The following is a 20,887-nucleotide window of genomic DNA, read 5'->3' on the forward strand; positions in this document are numbered from 1 at the left end:
GGTGGAAAGGAAATTTTGGTATCACAAAATATTAGATATCTAAATTGTCCTGAGATAGTGGTTTAGAAGGTAATAAATTGACTGTAATAATAGACATGGGAAGAATGAATGTGTGTGCGTATATATCTATCTCCACATAAATTATGCACATGTGTATACTACATTTTGAAACGAGCATTCTAGAAATGGTCAAATTCCATTTTAAAACAAGTTAGTCCCAGCTTAAACTAAATAATCACTGTAAGGTCTTAAAAGTGTGTTCTAGACTGTCTTCTATAGAAACCTTAGCCATTTCCTGCCACATGCCTTCTCAATCTTGGCTGTGATCAAATTCTCTAATTTTTTGCCTGTGGCTCCAGCATAAATCCTTTTGTGATACATGACCACTGGAATTAAACAGGGCAGTAATGTAAAGTGAAATCCCAATCTGTCACCAGCGCTCCTGAATTCCCATCACAAACTAACTTGAAAGTGTGGAAGATGCAGAATGTTAAACATCACATTTTATTTAGGACAACCGATATGACCACTCTGTTTTACTTAGAATTAAATATAGTTTCCCTTAAAGAAGTAGAAATTACAGATTAAAGCTTATTAACAAGAACAGTCTCTCTGGATCAACCAATATTCTTTTTGGTTAGACCCTGAATTAGATGAGCTTTAGTTTAGCAGCTAAATTTTAGCTATGGCAACAATTAAGCTTGGGCCTAGACTACATATTGTGAAATACTAGAATCAGTTTGGTGGTTCCTGCACAGATACCTAGATCTGCAGTAGCTGAAACCTTGCTGGAAGAGGCACCTCATTCAAGTGGAGAAATCCTATTAAGAAAATCGTTGAGCTTCTGCAGCTGAAGCAGAGGGCGAGAGCTATCACTTGACTGCAGCAGGCTAAAATCATTTCAGGACACTTCGCTACCAAAGAAGTCTAGAAGTTTATTTAGTTAGGACTTCCAACAATAAAGTGATAATCTTGGGAGGAAAATACCAATTGCAGTGAGATTTTTAATTTTCCCCTTCGAGCCTTCGCAGTTTAGAGAGCAGAACTCTCCCAACGCATCATATCTTCGTACATACAAGAAACAAGGAACGACATGTATGACAACAGTGAATGAAGAAAGCAGTTACTGAGTGAGTAGCTTTCAAATTCGTTGTGTTCCTTGGCCAATATAAATACCTACAAAAATGTGCCATAACAAAAGATGTGTATAAGTCTATCGGTTGTTTTTAGAGAATCGTAGACCTTAAATCTGTACAGTTCATGGTGTCGTTTTAGTTTCACATTCATCAAATGTTAAAAATCCTACTGGCTGCATTCAGAATGAAACACACCCACCCACCACCCACTTCAAGCAGGAGAATCGTGTCAAACATTTCAGTGCACCAGAGTAAAAATACAAGAGTGAACCTCAATTTTTTTTTGCTAAACAAAAGTCTCTACCAACCCAGCAGTTTTATTAGCCCTTCCTGAGCAGTGGATTTCCGTGTTCTAGCAACACTACAAAAACACGGGCTCTTTTACAACTAAGTTCTCATTTTGGTTTAAAAAAAAAACATGCATATTTTGTAACTGTACCTAAAAGAAAGAAAAAAACTTCCGCGCCACCTTCACTCATAGTAATTAAACAATTCATCAGTTTCAAACGCATTACTCAAAGATCACTTGTAGGAGCAACTGAAACTTCTTTTTTGTAAAATGCACTAACCGAAAATTGTCATGGGAAGACGGGTATCGAAAAGCAGGAAAGCCCCTTGATTATGCAGATGAGACATCCCTAACCTGGTGCCCCCCCTCTCTAGATGCTTTGGGTAAGCAACTCGCATCACTCAGTGCAACCATGGTAGATTGAAGCAGCTGGAGCAGGCATAGGCAAACTCGGCCCTCTAGATGTTTTGGGACTACAATTCCCATCATCCCTGACCACTGGTCCTGTTAGCTAGGGATCATGGGAGTTGTAGGCCAAAAACATCTGGAGGGCCGAGGTTGAGGAAGCCTGAGCTGGAGGCAACATCAGGTTGTAGGTCCTGGTGCAGACCATCATTGAGGTCCTAACTGAACTACCATCAGCAAAAGAGTCCATGTGCAATAAAGACTGCTGCTTATGCAGTTTCCTCCTTAACAGAATAGTCTTGATGCATTTCAGGGTCTTAAAAGAGCATTAATTGTGGGCATGCTGCCTGAAATTAAATGCTTGGCCTGGGCCAGGCAAATAAAATGAATTTTGGACTTCCAGACACCTCAAAACTAGACACCCTTCTTCTAGCTTCATACACATAGCATCACTTTGGTTTTCAAGAACTACCATTGGGTCAAAAGGACGTATGCTATCACTGAAAAGGGTGTTTCTCCAGAACAGTTCTCTGAGCTAAGCCATGTTCTTCTCTACAAACAAGGTTGCTAGCTAATCTTGACTGAGAAGGTCTAATTACCAGGGCATTAAAGCTTTAAGAGCATGACAAATAAAATTTGACAGTCTTAGTCCCTTTCAACAGAATGGGAAATCCAGAGTTATGCCTAATGCTCAGCCATAGTGATTGTCTCTGCACTCAAACTTCGTAAATCCCTTTGGAAATCTGTCACCACAATACTTCAGCTCTGTAACAAGAGTCCTGGAAAAAGCCAGCAGCACACATTCCCACAGAGAATTCCAGCTAATACAAGACTTTGACACAGGATTAGGGGTGAATTTGCTCTATTCTCTTCCTGGATGCCAGAAAGAGGGGGGCTGTCTTTTAGGCAAACACTAATACAAAATACTAGATAGGTCTGCTAGTTTTATTATTTTTACACTGCCAAATAATTTTCTGTACGCACCAGTAAATATAAATTATTTCTCTTTCTAAGAAAAGATGCAAAAGGATTCAATCAGTGGTAATACTGCTTCGCTCCTCTAGCTCTCAGGCACAGTTCATTTTCTAAGCGTCAAAAGAGCCAGGCAAGTAGAATACACGGGGCTTGAAAAATTCATGTGACTTTGCAGGGATGGGAAATAGTGTCATCTTGTAAATTCCACCTGGAGCAGCCAAAAAGCACGAGGCCTTCTCTTCATTTCTTTTTATGGAGAAAATCCCTTGTAAAACAGTCAAACTCATCTTCAAGGCGGACAGCTTTTTTCCTATGAAAAAAAAGAGGGAAAATATGTGTGGTAGCACATTACTTTTCAAAAATCATTTCTGAGGATATTTACTCCGTTCCATTGAAAAAGTATTCACAGTAGCTTACTAAAAACACATATGGCGGGCACAACAAAATGTAAAAACTTAAAATCAAGAACCGTATGCCCAAGTCGTGCTTCCCATATGCATCTGTTTGGCCACTGTGAGTATAGGGTGGAATCTGCACACATATTAAAAAAAACACTGTGAAAAAGCTTTTTTAAAAAAACATTTTGAAAAATACATTGAATTTAGCATAGCTCACTGTCACCATCTAGTGTCACATTTGTATATTGCACTTCACATTAAAAATGTTTTATCTGCAGCTGTGTAGATGAGTCCACAGGTGCTGGACTAGATGGGCCACTGGCCTGACCCAAATAGAATAGTATCATAGAGTTGGAAGAGACCCTAAGGATCTAGTCCAACCCTCTGCAGTGCAAGAATATGGGAATCAAATGTGCAACCCTTCACTGCACAACTAGGGTGGTATTCAACTAAGCTTTACTCACGAGTTTTTCAAAACGTAAAAAAGACCCTCCTGGTGTCCCCCCCCCCAAAAAAAATCTCAACAGTTATGTGCAATGACAATGGGTAGATCAGGGATCAGCAAACCTTTTCAGCAGGGGGCTGGTCCACTGTCCCTCAGACCTTGTGGGGGGCCGGACTATATTTTTTGGGGGGAAATGAACGAATTCCTGTGCCCCACAGATAACCCAGAGATGCATTTTAAATAAAGGCACACATTCCACTCATGTAAAAACACCAGGCAGGTCCCACAAATAACCCAGAGATGCATTTTAAATAAAAGGACACATTCTACTCATGTAAAAACACACTGATTCCCGGACCGTCCATGGGCTGGATTTAGAAGGCGATTGGGCCGGATCCGGCCCCTGGGCCTTAGTTTGTCTACCCATGGGGTAGCTCATTCCCAGTTTTATAATACTGGGAGTAGATCGCAGTCTCTATGGAGTTGTATGTGCCTGCTCTAGATCTATCGCCAATATTGCTTCAAGGCACAGCCATGAGATTATGACGCCCCTCAGGGCCAAAGTGAAGCAGTTATTTCATCTCACAGCTGCTCATTTCGATAGCTGCAGAAGCAGCCTAAAGGCCATTTACCGTAGATGCTTCGAGTGGTTCTGGATTTTCTCCAGCTGAGCAATCTCTTTGGACAACCTTGCAATCTCTTCTTCCAGGTTCCTCTCCGTGATGTCAACTTGCTGGCACAGGCGAGCAAAAGTCATGGCCATTTCCCTGAAAGAGAAATCCGGAAACAGGGAAACCCTGAAATACAGCTCCCATTTTAGTCCTGCCAACGTGCCACTTTCAACCAGTAGTTCCCAAAGTGAGAAGTACTGCCCCCTGGGGTTCTGGAGGTGGAATGACCTAGAGGGACGCTAAGGGGCAAGGTGGGAGGCGAGCAGGGGGTTCTGGAGGTGTAAATTACTATCAGATTTTGAAAAGCTGGTACCACTGGATCACTTTAATCCCATGCTGAAAGGTCTCTTTACCAAGGGATAACTGTGGAGAGGATGAGAAATGAGTTGGGATGAGCCACGGAGAAGGAAGTAGCTTCATCCTGGAACTTACAGGATAGGGAAGGTGGGAATTATTAATAATAATAATTAATAATTATACCCCACCCATCTGGCTGGGTTTCCCCAGCCACTCTGGGCAGCTTCCAACAAAATATTAAAAATACAATAAAACATCAGACGTTAAAAACTTCCCTAAGCCAAGCTGAGAGTCACAGGCTCTTTCAAGGACCTAACAGCAGTTACTCTGTTGAAACCACTCAGTCCTTTGCATTGCAACCCCCAGCCTCCCTTCCAGTCGCCTTGCAGAGATCCCCTTTGAGGAAATGGCTGAGACGGCCCTACAACTTCGCTCCTCTGGATCAGAGGCCCAAGTTACGGAAACAGGCAAGACGTACTGTTGCACCTGATGGCTGCAGTTTGCGCTGGTGAAGCTGACGATCATCTGAAGCTTCTCCGTGGCGTAGTTGACAAACTGCTGCTTGAAGGCTCGCTCTTTGGCTTTGGTCGTCCAAGTGAGCCTCTCGTAGAGATACAGCAGCCCATACAAACTCAGGGAGAGGGAGATGACCTTCCAGCCAACCGTTCTCCAAACCTGGAAGAGGAACACCAGGGCCAGAATTTGAGCAGGATCTATCTAATACAGTGGTACCTCGGGTTAAGTACTTAATTCGTTCCGGAGGTCTGTTCTTAACCTGAAACTGTTCTTAACCTGAAGCACCACTTTAGCTAATGGGGCCTCCCGCTGCTGCCGCGCCACCGGAGCCTGATTTCTGTTCTTATCCTGAAGCAAAGTTCTTAACCTGAAACACTATTTCTGGGTTAGCGTAGTAACCAGAAGTGTATGTAACCCGAGGTACCACTGTAATGCAGTGTTTCCTCAAACGTGGGTCCCCAGCTGATGTTGGGCTACAACTCCCATCATCCCTGATGGCTGGTCCTGCTAGCTAGGGATGATGGGTGTTGTAGTCCAACAGCAGCTGAAGACCCATGTTTGAGAAACACTGATCTAACACATCCAGACTAGACTACTGCAATGTGCTCTACAAGAGGGGCTGCCCCTGAAGACTGTTCGGAAGCTACAGACAGGATAAACCAGGCTTTGCCTTGCTTTGTCTGTGGCATGGCAGAAGAAGAGACTTTTCATTCACAGTATTATAAATTTATCCATAACATTTATATCCTGCCCTTGCTACTCACAGGTGCCCAGGAAGACATGTGCATCAGCGATAAAATACAGTTAAAAACCAAGGCTAGGAGTCACCTATGAGACCCATCATCAAAAGCCCTGCACAAGGACTTTCACTTGTGCAATGGGGTTTCCCCACCTTCCCCCCGATGTGCCCTCCAAAATTGGCTTGGGGGCTGTAGGGAGAACCCACTGAATGGCACAGAGAGTGAGGATCGTTCCACCTGGCAAGCTAAGATGCTTGTGGAGATGGTACGTTTGTAAGAGCCCGACACAGAATTCCACCCAAAATAAACCCAAGGATCTAAACCTTGTTGTTTAGTCGTTTAGTCGTGTCCGACTCTTCGTGACCCCATGGACCAGAGCACGCCAGGCACTCCTGTCTTCCACTGCCTCCCGTAGTTTGGTCAAACTCATGTTTGTATCTTCGAAAACACTGTCCAACCATCTCGTCCTCTCTCATCCCCTTCTCCTTGTGCCCTCCATCTTTCCCAACATCAGGGTCTTTTCCAGGGAGTCTTCTCTTTTCATGAGGTGGAGCCTCAGCTTCACAATCTGACCTTCCAGTGAGCACTCAGGGCTGATTTCCTTCAGAATGGATAGGTTTGATCTTCTTGCAGTCCATGGGACTCTCAAGAGTCTCCTCCAGCACCATAATTCAAAAGCATCAATTCTTTGGCGATCAGCCTTCTTTATGCTCCAGCTCTCACTTCCATACATCACTACTGGGAAAACCATGGCTTTAACTATACGGACCTTTGTTGGCAAGGTGAAACCATAGTTTGCTTTAAACCAGGGTTTCCCAAACTTGGGTTTCCCAAGCTGTTTTTAGACTGCAATTCCTCATCATCCCTACTCACTGGCCCTGCTAGCTAGGGATGATGGGAGCTGTAGCTCAAAAACAGCTGGAGAGACAGGTTTGGCTTTAAAGAATAGTTCAGTGCAGCATGTGAGCTGGGCCACTGTGCGGTGCTGCACACCTTAGCACTGCTCCCCTGGTTAACAGCCCCCCATGGCACAAAGGGTGCCTTAGACAGAGCGCTGCATATACAGTGGTGCCCCGCAAGACGAATGCCTCGCAAGACGGAAAACCCGCTAGACGAAAGGGTTTTCCATTTTGGAGGTGCTTCGCAAAACGAATTTCCTATGGGCTTGCTTCGCAAGACGAAAATGTCTTGCGAGTTCCTGCGGGGTTTCCCCCCCCCCTTTTCCCCAAGCCGCCAAGCCGCTTAACAGCTGATCCGCTAAGCCGCTTAACAGCTGATCCGCTAAGCTGCTTATCAGCTGATCCGCTAAGCCCGCTAAGCCGCTAATGGACTTGCTTCGCAAGATGAAAAAAACCGCAAGATGAAGAGACTCGCGGAACGGATTCTTTTCGTCTTGCGAGGCACCACTGTACATAATATGGGGAAGTAAGTGGGCAGGCAATTAATCCATTGCCACCTGCTGCCCATCCCTAGGTCTGATGCTTTCCCGGGATTTCTCCCTACGGCAGAGTTGCGCAGGGTACTCACAAGTCCTCCGACAATGATGACGGTCATGGAGGTCCGGGAGGTCAGCGACGCCAAGTTGGTGACCAATGAGACCATGAGCTCCTCCTGTGATGCATTCTCTGGGGTCAGAGCAGGAGCAGCGGGGGCACAAGGGGTGGAGGCAAGAGAACGAGGGATCTAGGGGCGAAGAACAGAAACTGAGATCCATCTTCCCAGGAGACCAGATCGGGGAGAGCTCAGCTTTAAATAAACAGCTCACAATGAGTGTGTTCGCGAGCTACGGTGGGAAACTATTCAATAGTGGAGCATCAGCCTTAAAAAGGGGTTTCGAATAGCTTCAGCAAAGGGCTGTGCTAAAGTGCAAGCATATTCTGCAGCCAGGCAGTCCAAATTCTGCACCAAGAAAGCAGAATTCTGCAACCTACCTACGTTATTTTGTACACTTTGCTCTGCTGCTTACATAACTGGACACAGCCAATCCCGATGGCACTGGTCAAGTACCAATGTATCTCAGAAGCCAGTTTTAACTTATGATAAATAAATCTTGCACTATTTCCAGAAGGAGTGCAAGCTGAGGCCTCAGAAATTCTGCAGGTTATGGGGCAGAACTAGGGGCTCTGCAGTGTACTGAAGCCCCAGTTTATCTGGCAAGCCGCTCAATGCAGAGGTTGCAGCAAGTGCTTCCCACCCAATTTCAAGCACACCTTTGCTGTCATGAGGACTACAAGCTTTCTTTGCAAACTGAAATGCAATAGAGAGACTTGGGAAAAAGTTGGATTCTGTGTCGAGAACCACATTCCCTGTTTTTCCTGCCCTCTTGGAAAAACAGGCCCATTTGACTTGCATGGATCATAACTTCGCACACAAGGGCTGGGCTAGGGGAGAAGGCCAAGACCTGCCCTGGAATATAAGAACAGAGGAACTTGGCTCATTCCGAGTCAGACCATTGATCCATCGAGATCAGCATTTTCTCCACTGAAACGGCAACAGCTCTCCAGGGTTTCAGACCAGGTGACAATCCCAACCTTGCCTGAAAAATGCTAGGGATTGACCGTGGGACCTTCTACATTCAGAGAAGATGATCTATCACTGAGCTCCCCAAAGGTCTGGCAGGAATCACCTGTCAAACGGTATAACTCCACTCTAAAGGCCTGGAAGGGAGTTGCACACTGGCACTTAGGAGCAGGAAAAGGTCCCACTGTTGCTGTTTGATGCTGTTTTGGAACACACACAGGCAGGCAGCTGCCCCACTAATTCAGAGAACGGAGACAGAAGCCATAGGCTTCCATAGTCACACTGGAGATGCTACTTGCACCCGGTGGATCGGGATCCTTCTGCACAAGCTGAAGCCCCCTAGAAAAACCCTGCGAAGCACTCACTGCAAGAACCGGCTCCGCCACGCCGAGCAGCACCCGGTGAGCATTTTTGGGGCCCAGGTAGCGGCTGACGAGGGCCGTCCAGCCCAGCGAGAACCGGAAAGTGATGTCCTCTTGGAAGTCAGAGCACAGGCTGTTGCAATTCAGGTCGTAGCTGAGGTCAAACTTCCTGCACGGAATCAGCAAGTGGAGCTTGCTCTGGACGTCGGAAGGCAGCAGGGCCTGCAGGCTTTCTGGGAGAGAAAGGAGAGGGGTGAAAGCAGAGCTCAAAGCAGACTGCCCCCACCTGGTGCCCTCCAGTTGCTTTTGACTACAACTCCTATCTATCTGTCCCATTTATATGCCACCTTTTAACTTCCAAGGATCTCAAGGTGGTGTACATGCTTCTCCTCCCCCCATTTCATCCTCAAAACAATCCTGTGAGGTAGCTTAAGGCTGAGAGATAGTGACTGGTCCAAGCTTCATGGCTGACTGAGGATCTGAACCCTGCTCACCCAGGTCAGAGTCCAGTACTCTAACCATTACACCACACTGTCTCATGAGCCCCCCATCAGCAAACAGCGGACACCCAAGTGACAAAGATAAATAGCTGCTTATCAGGAAGGGGACTGGCAAAAGGAAGGAAGGAAGGGAAAAAAGGAAGGAAGGATAAACTAATGGAGCAACCCTGCTGGTGCACAAACTTTAGATATGAAAGACTAGTCCGTAAATCTCTGTTCAAATAGATATACAAGAGTTTCGTAGGGGAGGGAGGTGAAAAAGCAGAATTTACGCATTCCTCTGCATAAATCTTACCTATCATTTCCTGCTGCGACTGACACATGGACTTGTTGACTTCGCTGGAGCAACGGTCAGCCAGGTTCCTTCCCAAGCCCTCTTCCAGGTGCTTGTTGAGCTCCTGACATTTCACAGAGAAAGCAAAGAGTCAGCAGGTGACCTGGCTAAGCTGTAGGCTCTGAAAAGCCACAATGAGGCAGCAGAGGGCAAGCAAATGATGTGCTTGAGGGCATTCTTATTGCTCCTTCTGAGCCACCACCTTTGCAAACGCCTCTCAAAACATGAATAGCTATGCAACGCAGTTAACTTTTAGTATCCTAGCTGCCTCTGAAGAAACTGCTCACCTCCTGAGCTTCTTCATCTGCATGGGCAGGAGAGAGAAATCAGAAAGCTGCGGGGGGGGGGCACCTGCTACCTTGGGGACAGCCTCCCAAAGGCCCCACCTACCTTCCAGGACATGTCAGTCAAAGGCTCCCCCAGTACAGACTTAGGAGCAACCAGCAGACCAATCAGAGGCCTCTGCCCTCTCCCCTCTTTGCATACTTGAGACTTCGAGTCTCTACATGGCTCACTGGGCAATGTTTTGAATGTTAACACTCTTCACAATTTAATGGGCAGCTTGCTAGCAGCTTGTTGTTAAACTATCTACAGTTTCCCTAACAATGCTTTTAAAACACACACACAGAGACAGCACTATTAAAAATATGCCACTGTGTTACATTGCAAGTGCTATCCTGATGTAATGAGTTGCATCCCCATATTTTCAGAATGTTTGGACTGGCTGCAAAACTTACAGGCTCGATTTTTTGCGGGTAAACACTATTGCCCTCTAACTGATTTCACTAGCACCATGCAAGTTAAGGCAACTGAATTTCAAACTCTCTCTCTCTGAAATTCAACGCTTTCCAAGGAGTACACACATACACAGAGATGTAGGGGAAATAATAATAATAATAATTTTTTATTTATACCCCACCCTCCCCAGCCAAGGCCGGGCTCAGAGCGGCAATAACAAAAACAAGATGAATGATTACAACTTAAAAACAAAAATAAAATACAACATTAAAATAATGGAACATTAAAATATTAAAATGTAACCTCATTGCAGGAGGAGAAGGAAAAGAAAAAAGAAAGAGAGGGAGGGAGGGAATCAAATTGGCTCCAAGCCAAAGGCCAGGCGGAACAAGTCTGTCTTACAGGCCCTGCGGAAAGAAATCAGATCCTGCAGGGCCCTGGTCTCATGAGGCAGAGCGTTCCACCAGGCCGGAGCCACAGTTGAAAAGGCCCTGGCTCTGGTTGAAGCCAATCTAACTTCCTTAGGGCCTGGGACCACTAGGGTGTTGTTATTTATGGACCTTGAGGCTCTCCGTGGGGCATACCAGGAGAGGCGGTCCTGTAGGTACGAGGCTTCTAGGCCGTGAAGGGCTTTAAAGGTCAAAAGCAGCACCTTAAATCTGACCCTGTACTCCACCGGGAGCCAGTGCAGCTGGAAAAGCACTGGGTGAATATGCTCCCATGGCAGAGATCCCGTGAGGAGCCTCGCTGCAGCATTCTGTAGCCGCTGGAGTTTCTGGGACAGCTTCAAGGGCAGCCCCGCGTAGAGCGAATTACAGTTGTCAAGCCTGGAGGTGACCGTCGCATGGATCACTGTGGCCAGGTTGGGGCAGGAAAGGTAAGGGACCAACTGCTTGATGCGGCGAAGGTGGAAAAATGTCGCCTTGGCTGTTGCTGTAACTTGCGCTTCCATGGAAAGGGAGGTGTCAAGGATTACACCCAAGCTCTTAACGGAAGGCAATGGCACTAATTGGGCTCCTGCAAGAGAAGGGAGTTGGTCCCTCATCCCCATGCCATCCCGACCTAGCCATAGGACCTCTGTCTTCGAAGGATTTAGTTTCAATCGGCTCCCACAAAACCATCCAGCCACACCTTCCAAGCTGTGGAAATGGAAGGAATATTTTAATTTTATCCCACCCACCCCAAAAAGAGATCATTCATTCATTAAAAACGAACTTTCTAACTACAGTTGGCATGACTTTCTCTTCAATTGTAGAGTTTCTCAAACACATTAGCTTCACCAAGATCCTGAGGGATGGTGGCAACATTTTGCCAAATAAGTTTTTTTTTTTTAAAGGTGTGTGATCTTTTTGATCCTTGAGAGGGGTCAGGATCAGTGCTATTTTTCTAGAAAAAGAGGTGCCAGAGCTCACCACGAATGCCATTCTTGAATAATGGCAATGGCACTCATTTGAGAAGTGTCGGGACTGAGTTCCTGCTGTAAAAATGCCCCAGGAAGGAGAGTCCTTTTAATTCATCCCTCCTTCTGCCATTTTTGATCAGATATGAACACTTCACATTAAACTGAGAGAAACTGATGTATTTGAGACGTTCTACATGTTGGTCATGTAAGCACAAAAAGACCCATCGCAGAACCCCAACAAAGCAAAACTGGACAAAACCTAAACCACTTCTGCCTAGGGCAGAACTTACACTCTTATATAGTTTCAAAACTTGTGGGGATGGGTGGAAATCGGAGGAAAACTCATCTACCAAAACAGAAAGCCGACAAATTTCATCAGTCATGGCTGAAGATACCTGGAAAAGACGGGACACACAAAGGACAAGAACAGCATGAGGAGCCTTTTTACGAAATGCAAGCGGGGTGGTTATTCTAAATTCTTTGCAGATTGCAGACCTCCTTCTTTGGAGGTCTTTAAGCAGAGGCTTGACAACCATGTCAGGAGTGCTCTGATGGTGTTTCCTGCTTGGCAGGGGGTTGGACTCGATGGCCCTTGTGGTCTCTTCCAACTCTATGATTCTATGATGCTCAGGGCAGCTTTAACTTCCAGTACAACCTTGGGATTAAAACTAACGCAAGCATTCAAAGCCCATCACGTGCCCTTATCATCACAATGACCCTGAAGATATGAAGCTTCCTTATTCCATGTCAGGCCACTGATCCATCAACTAGCCCAGGAGCAAGCGGACTTCAGGCTATTTATCATGTTCTTCCGCAAGTTGCTGCTCTCTAGCCTCACAATCAGGATCCGTTCCCAGCCGCGCTGTGCCAGACTGAACGGAGTATGTCAGGAAGGGATCCTAGGCGCTTCCGCCTGCAAACCAACCCCCTTAGCTATGGCCTCCCACTTACCTTACAACCCTGCAAGGCAAGCCAGTGATAGTTTCCTTATCACAGATGGAAGGAGAGACTCAGCTGGAGAGATCGGGAAAGGCCTGGCTAAGGCCACTCAGTGAATTCCACCTCCCAGCTGATGTTCTTATGAACCCCTTTTGATATCCATGAAGTTGCTGGACACTTACTGTCTTCGCTAGCCATTGTTCCAGCACCAGAAGCCCTTTAAAGCCCCCCAAAGGTCTGTGAACAGCCACGATCGGCATGCTCCGGGCTGGTTACCGCAACGTACCTTGTTGGCTACCTCCTCCGTGACTCCTTTGATCTTCTTCTTGATGTCGTCTGTCAAAAGGTTGAGCTGGTTGCGGACAAATTCCAGCCTGTCCTTCTGATCTTCTCGCTCTTCCATTGAATGGACTCTAAGGTAAGTAGCGGAAATGCAGCCATCAACCCCAACAGTACGCACAATGCCCCGGAGGGGGGAGAAAAACCGAGCACCAAAGTGCTGCTGCCTCTCCCTGTCTAGGTAGGCTTGACGCAAAACTACACCCAAGGACACGGGCGAGAATGGCAGCTTGCCAGTTAAAGAAAGGCCCCAACCCCTTGGGAGAAGGGCCTTCCCAGTGGTGGCTCCCAAACGCTGGAACTCGCTCCCTAGCCACATTGGCCTGGTGCCCTCAATGTTTAGACACCCGGCAAAGTCTGTCTTGCTCTCACATGCTCAGGAGAACTTCTGAACTCTATCGGAGCCTTAGCCAATTGTCTTTTACCTACCATTGGGTTTCAACACCTTATGCTTAACATTTTTACCCTCTGCTTTTCATCTGCTGTTTTTACCGTTTGTCATTACACTTTATTATACACTCACGCTGTGTGACCATATGCTGCCTAGGGATTATTTTGCAATATTCTTACAATAACTCCGTTAAGGCAAGCCAGTATTATCATTCTACTGCAGATGGGCTGGGGGTGCGGGGAGGAAAGGGAGCCAGCGAGTGAGACTCACTAAGGCAATCTAGCACATTCATTGCAGAGGAACGATTTTTAATCAGATACGTCTCCAGTTCCCAGCGATTACATTACTCTAGTTCCCAAGGTACATGGAGAAATACCGTATTTTTCTGTGTATAAGATGACTAATTTTTTAAAAGCAAAAACAATTGTCTTATACACGGAAAAATACGGTATGTTCCTCTTTAACGCAGAGCAGATCTATTTTTTCATCTATTTTTTCCAAGTGCTAGTGCTTGGATTTTTGGCAGGCAGGCAATGAATAGCCCTGCTCTAGAGGCAATTTGGGCACTTGTCATTTTCCCTAAACATGGACTTGGGATTCCAGAATTTCAGAAAGGGCAAAAACCAGTGTCATTGGGGGGAAAGCCCAAAACCTTCATTCATTCATTCGATTTATTACTCGACCATATTAGATTTATTAGGGTCAGTCCTAAATCAAGGGTACAAAGATGTATCTTTGTCATATGATGAAAGCTATACAATCAAGGTGCCAGCTTTGGGTCTGCCACAGAAAATGCCCTCTCCTGCCCAAATTTCTCAGGGCAGAGGAACTACTAAGGCAGCCTGGGTGGGGGTTGGGCTTTGCTGATCTTAACACCCAAGAGAGTCTGCAGGGAAGGAGGCCATCTTTCAGATATTTGGGGCCTAAGTCCTTAACGGCAGGGAGCCCTTTCCAGCCAGGGGTCACAGAATTATAGACTTGAAGGCCTGGAAGGGACCCCGGCGACCATCTAGTCCAACCCCCTGCAATGCAGCGATCTCAACTAAAGAAACCATGAGAGAAGGGTAGGTTTTACCCTTATACAGAAGACTAGTTTCAACACCCACACTCCTCCAGGAGAACGAGGCATTATCAGGGTTCAAAGACAGGTATTTAAAAAAACAAAACAAAAAACCTCTCAAGGTGGGGATGAACTGGGACCAGTAGGGTGTGTGGTTAAGGAGAGTCCAGAGGACCAGATAAAGTGGCTCCCAAGCCTGAGGTTTAGGGCTTTAAACACTAATGTGAGCACTTTGAATTGGGCCCCCAAAACCAACTGGCAACCAAAGCAACTGCTTTGAAACAGGGACTAGGTAAAGGTAAAGGGACCCCTGACCATTAGGTCCAGTCGTGACCGACTCTGGGGTTGCGGCGCTCATCTCGCTTTATTGGCCGAGGGAGCCAGCATACAGCTTCTGGGTCATGTGGCCTGCATGACTAAGCCGCTTCTGGCGAACCAAAGCAGCGCACGGAAACGCCGTTTACCTTCCTGCCGGAGAGGTACCTATTTATCTACTTGCACTTCGACGTGCTTTCGAACTGCTAGGTTGGCAGGAGCAGGGACAGGGCAATGGGAGCTCACCCCGTCGTGGGGATTCGAACCGCCGACCTTCTGATCGGCAAGTCCTAGGCTCTGTGGTTTAACCCACAGCACCACCCGTGTCCCTTTTGAAACAGGGACTATATTATATCTAAATAGGACGCCAGCCAATAGTCTGGGCTTCTGTAATTTGGATACACTGGATGCACGGAGACCTGAGTTGTCTTCAAGGGCAGCCCCATGCAGAAAGTGTTGCAGTAGTCCAATCTGAAAGTATGCAGTACGGTAGCCAGACCATCTTTCATGCATTTGAAGGGACAACCCAACGAATGTGGAGGCCAAGTGACCAGAGAAATCCTGTACTCACCTCTTGCCAGCAGTGGCCTAAGGGCTGCGCTATCTCCTGATAAGGGGAAGAAAGGTCAGCGCCACCCGGTGGCTCTTTCCCTGCTTAGCTGAGCAAGGTGAATATGATAGGAGAGGCCTACCTTTGATTGGCTGCTGCCACGTTTATGGAGTCCATAATGTTTTTCACTGTGTCTAGGATCTGTTTAGCTCTGATAGTGTGCTGCTCAAACTTGGTTTTCACAGCTGACTGCGAGATACACTCCTGCGAGGGGCCCAAGCCACAACACATTACTGCAATTCCATCACCAACACACGCTGGAATTTCACAAAGGCATTGTGCTGCTATGTATTAAAACTTAAACCCTAAAGCAAATTATATCTTTAAAAATACACACATTTAAAGTAAAAAAAACATACAACAGAAGCAAAAAAGGAACAAAGGAAGACTGAAAACAAAACCACAAGTCAATAGCAGGAAGTTAGTGCTGTCATTGATGGTGCAGCTGCAGCAAAAATTGGGACCCTAGTTCCCTCCAGATGTTCTTGGGACTCCCACCATCCCCAACAAACATGGGCCATGGGGTCAGGGATGATGGGAGATGCGAGTTAAACAATCTCTGGAGAGGCAAGGTATCCCCACCCTGAGCCACAGTAATGTGCAATGGTCAAATGAAAAGCAAAAGAGGAACAACGATGAATGTCAAGACATTTGGCATTGGCCGTTCATTCAGAAGGAAGGAGCTGCTGTTGTTGGTACTTCTTGCTAAGAGTCACCGTGCACACGACAGGTTATAGGTGTATCGCTAAAAACTGAACATGTGAATGTAGTGAACACACCTATTCTACAGGTATGCCGGTTACTGAGCTGCGATCAGCTGCAGTTCCATTTTGAATGTAGGCTCCACGGCGAATGCAGGCTTGCTTCTGGCTAATATGGGGCATGACCCTAGCGCTCTTCAAGAATCTACAGTGGTGCCTCGCAAGACGAAAAGAATCCGTTCCGTGAGTCTCTTCATCTAGCGGTTTTTTCGTCTTGCGAAGCAACCCCATTAGCGGATTAGCGCTATTAGCGGTTTAGCGGCTATTAGCGGCTATTAAAGGCTTAAGGGATTAGCGGATTAGCTGCTAAAAGGCTATTAGCAGCTTAGTGCCTTAGAAAAAGGGGGTGGGGAGCGGAAAAAAATTGCAGGAACTCGCAAGACATTTTCGTCTTGTGAAGCAAGCCCATAGGAAATTCGTTCTCCGAAGCACCTCCAAAACGGAAAACCCTTTTGTCTAGCGGGTTTTCCGTCTTGCGAGGCATTCGTCTTGCGGGGTACCACTGTAGTGGCTTTGGATGCCAACTGATATAGAGCTGCCTTATCACTCCCCAGATTTGTCCTTCAAGCCCAGAATTGCCTGCTTTGACTGGTAACAGCTTTCTTGAGCCCTGGAAGAGGTCTCTCGCATCAGCTAGGGTTCTCTTGATTGGGACTTTCCGCAGGCACCTGCTCCATCACTCCCCAAATATGCACAAATACGAGACATGCAAATGAGTCGGGCTTTCTGTATTCACACATAGCCCACAATCCTGAAGGAGGACCTTGCACATCTTTGAGATGCCCAGTGGTAATGCAGGCCTCTCTGAAGGCAGGCTGATGCAGCCGTCGCACAGAACTTAAGCTGGCCCAAGTGTATCTTTAGGCGCCAGGCAAAAACATTCCTCTTCTTCTAGGCCTTTGGCTAATTAAACACTCTATAGCCTTTTAACACCGAAGAATTGATGCTTTTGAATTATGGTGCTGGAGGAGACTCTTGAGAGTCCCATGGACTGCAAGAAGATCAAATCTCTCCATTCTTAAGGAAATCAGCCCTGAGTGCTCACTGGAAGGACAGATCCTGAAGCTGAGGCTCCAAGACAGAAATCCTATGTATGTGCCAAATGCCATATAAGTGTAAGAAACAAACAGAATTCTCTCGAAGCTCAAGTCATTCGTGTGAAGAATCTGTTGTTCAGTTCACCTATCGTGATAAACCATGGTTTGCCGCAAACAGGCTTGAATGGGCTGTTTTGATCATTGTTGCATGCAGTGGAAGGAAATAAACCATGTTCACAAGAGAAAAGCCAATGACTGTGGTCTGAATGCTCCCAGTGCGAGCAGCAAAGCAAGCCATGGTTTATGGCTTATTGCAACCCACAGTTTATGTCTCACAAGACATATGAATGCAGCCTGTGCAATTACAAACATGTGGCGAACAATGGGGCTTGTCCTCTGGGAGCAGTGGGAAATTAAATTTTCTTGTATCTAGGTTTACTTGCACTCAGGACATTTTAGATCACAGCAGGTGACAGAACAATAATTTTTTAAAAATGGAAAGAGAAAGAAAAAGGGAAAAGAATACATAAGGAGAGTTCCTTGATCCTCGATGAAGCAGATCTAGAAATCAGCAATGAAAATGCAAGAGGCTGGCATGTAACAGCACATTGTTAGAGCTAGACAAGACGTGTAGGAGAGTCAGATTCCAGACAGGCAAATAGGAGGAAGGCGAAAGGCTTATAATCCCATCCTGTGCACTACACAACCAGAAAATCCACAGCAGAATACTATAAGAAGTACAAAAGTTAGTAATACCTCAGCAAAAAAATCAACAAACAACATTAGAAATGATAAAGGAGTACACAATTCAAACAAGTTCACACATCAACATTATTGGAGCAACCTGAGTTACCGTCTTGAAACCTGGTCTCCTCCCAACAATAACTCAGTGGTAGAGTACAGTGGTGCCTCGCAAGACGAAAAGAATCCGTTCCGCGAGTCTCTTCGTCTTGAGGATTTTTTCGTCTTGCGAAGCAAGCCCATTAGCGGCTTAGCGCTATTAGCGGCTTAGCAGATCAGTTGATAAGCGGCTTAGCGGATCAGCTGATAAGCGGCTTAGCGGATCAGCTGATAAGCGGCTTAGCGGATCAGCTGATAAGCGGCTTAGCGGATCAGCTGTTAAGCGGCTTAGCGGTTTAGCGGATCAGCTGATAAGCGGCTTAGTGGCTTGGGAAAAAGGGGGGGGGGACCCGCAGGAACTGGCAAGACATTTTCGTCTTGTGAAGCAAGCCCATAGGAAATTCGTTTTGCGAAGCACCTCCAAAACGGAAAACCCCTTCGTCTAGCGGGTTTTCCGTCTTGCGAGGCATTCGTCTCGCGGGGCACCACTGTACATGCTTTGCAATAACAATAATAACAACAATAACAATAATTGCTTTTGACAACAGAAGATGAGTTTTAAAACAATACAAAATAGACAAGTTTTGAATGCAAAACATCCCGGGTTCAATTTCAGGCACCTGAAGTTAAAAGGATCTGGGGCAGGAGAGAGACTGGGGGAAATCCTATGTGAGGCTATGGATCAGAGTAGCTGGGGCAACCCAGTCAGACGGGTGTTTGTGTGTGGTACAAATAACAATATAATTAGTATTATGGATACCAACCAAGCCAGATGGCAGGCAATGAGAACCTAGGACATTCCACATGTAATGCATGCGCTCAGCCACTGAGCTGATGGCTGCGGGGAGGGGGCATGGCTCAATCCAGTCATTTTATAAATAGCTGCCTTGCAGTTCAAGCACGATGGCAAGTTTGTTGGAAAGGCATTCCTCAGCCTGGTGCTCTTCTGGGCTATGAGGTGCACCAGCATGGCCAGTGATCAGGGATGAGGGGAGCTGCAGTCCAAGAATGCTTAGAGGTAAACATTAGGTTGGGGAAGACGGCATTATAGTGGTGCCCCACAAGACGAATGCCTCGCAAGACGGAAAACCCGCTAGACGAAAGGGTTTTCCGTTTTGGAGGTGCTTTGCAAAACGAATTTGCTATGGGCTTGCTTTGCAAGACGAAAATGTCTTCCGAGTTCCTGCGGGGTTTTTTCCCCCCCCCCCCTTTTCTCAAGCCGCTAAGCCGCTTATCAGCTGATCCGCTAAGCCGCTTATCAGCTGATCCGCTAAGCCGCTTATCAGCTGATCCGCTAAGCCGCTTATCAGCTGATCCGCTAAGCCGCTTATCAGCTGATCCGCTAAGCCCGCTAAGCCGCTAATAGAGCTAATCCGCTAAGCCGCTAATGGGCTAGCTTCGCAAGACGAAAAAAACTGCAAGACGAAGAGACTCGCGGAACGGATTCTTTTCGTCTTGCGAGGCACCACTGTATACAATGCTGGGGTGGTTGCAAGTGAAATTCCTTGCCACGACTATTGTTTTGCCATCCAGAACTCAGGACACTTGTGAAGTAGAGTTCAGCACATGTTAATTCCATCACTGAAACCGCCATCCTATTCAGGAGAGCGTATTTTAAATGTGTGTCTCCCTTTTCTCTCCCCCCATCCCATTTTGTGACAGTTGCAAAGCTTCTTGCCTGACCCCTGATTTGTCCTGCCAACACATGTTGCCTTCTAAGAGATGCAGTAAAAGGTAAAGGGACCCCTGACCATTAAGTCCAGTCGCGGATGACTCTGGGGTTGCGGCGCTCATCTTGCTTTACTGGCTGAGGGAGCTGGTGTTTGTCCGCAGACAGCTTCCGGGTCATGTGGCCGGCATGACTAAGCCGCTTCTGGCGGACCAGAGCAGCGCACGGAAATGCCGTTTACCTTCCCGCCGGAGCAGTACCTATTTGTCAAAGCACTTTGACGTGCTTTCGAACTGCATTCTAACAAAGGCAATCAAATGAACCCAGGCAATGAGAGGCTTAACATCAAATCATTTTGTTACAGCAGCTGTTATATAGCAACTACACATACTTCTTGCCAAAATTTCACATTCTGAATGCCTTTAACAAAGAAAAGTCGATCAATACATTGGGGGTGGGGGTGAGAACAGATGTGCGTTACTTATTGACTTATATAAAGAGAATTTGAAAAGAATTTGAGTTATTCTAACTCGGTATAGCGTACGCTGATTGGCAGCAAACCAGACGGCATTCCCAGCCCTACCTTGGGAATGAACCTAGGACCTTCTGCAGTCAAAGCAGATGCTCAACAGCCGAGCTATGGCCCTTCCCCAAACATTTGACAGGAATTACCTGTCGATGAGTGGGACGCGGGTGGCGCTGTGGGTTAAACCACAGAGCCTAGGGCTTGCCGATCAGAAGGTCGGTGGTTTGAATCCCCGCGACGGGGTGAGCTCTCGTTCCTTGGTCCCTGCTCCTGCCAACCTAGCAGTTCAAAAGCATGTCAAAGTGCAAGTAGATAAATAGGTACCGCTCCGGCGGGAAGGTAAATGGCATTTCCGTGTGCTGCTCTGGTTCGCTAGAAGCGGCTTAGTCATGCTGGCCACATGAGCCAGAAGCTGTACACCCTCAGCCAATAAAGCAAGATGAGCGCTGCAACCCCAGAATCGGTCACGACTGGACCTAATGGTCAGGGGTCCCTTTACCTTACCTATCAAAGAGTATGCTTCCGATCTAAAGGCCTAGAAGAGAGCTGGGCATTTGTGCATTGGCACTCATGAGGAGGAGGAGATAAGGAAGGTGAGGGTGATCCCCCTTTCTGCTTCCCTCTTTGAGGTGAGAATGGGAGTTGCAGTCCAAAATATATGGAGGGCATCAG

The 20,887-nt window shown here is 46.7% G+C and overlaps 1 protein-coding gene across 1 annotated transcript in view; it reads right to left on the bottom strand.

Annotated features, from left to right (window-relative positions):
• Positions 1 to 915: 915 nt before the first annotated feature.
• MFN1 (mitofusin 1) overlaps positions 916 to 20,887 on the bottom strand; it is a 35,689-nt gene continuing 15,717 nt past the window's right edge. The window contains exons 10-18 of the mRNA XM_083442087.1: positions 15,465 to 15,586; positions 12,954 to 13,080; positions 12,019 to 12,123; positions 9,550 to 9,652; positions 8,758 to 8,987; positions 7,400 to 7,555; positions 5,095 to 5,291; positions 4,281 to 4,415; positions 916 to 3,115 (exon numbers count right to left, since the gene is read on the bottom strand). Of these exons, the coding sequence (XP_083298213.1) occupies positions 3,046 to 3,115; positions 4,281 to 4,415; positions 5,095 to 5,291; positions 7,400 to 7,555; positions 8,758 to 8,987; positions 9,550 to 9,652; positions 12,019 to 12,123; positions 12,954 to 13,080; positions 15,465 to 15,586 (1,245 nt within the window). The 3' untranslated portion in view covers positions 916 to 3,045. The remainder of the gene's footprint in view (positions 3,116 to 4,280; positions 4,416 to 5,094; positions 5,292 to 7,399; positions 7,556 to 8,757; positions 8,988 to 9,549; positions 9,653 to 12,018; positions 12,124 to 12,953; positions 13,081 to 15,464; positions 15,587 to 20,887) is intronic.

Source organism: Podarcis tiliguerta (assembly GCF_965153285.1).
Source record: "Podarcis tiliguerta genome assembly, chromosome: 5".
NCBI lineage: Eukaryota > Metazoa > Chordata > Lepidosauria > Squamata > Lacertidae > Podarcis > Podarcis tiliguerta.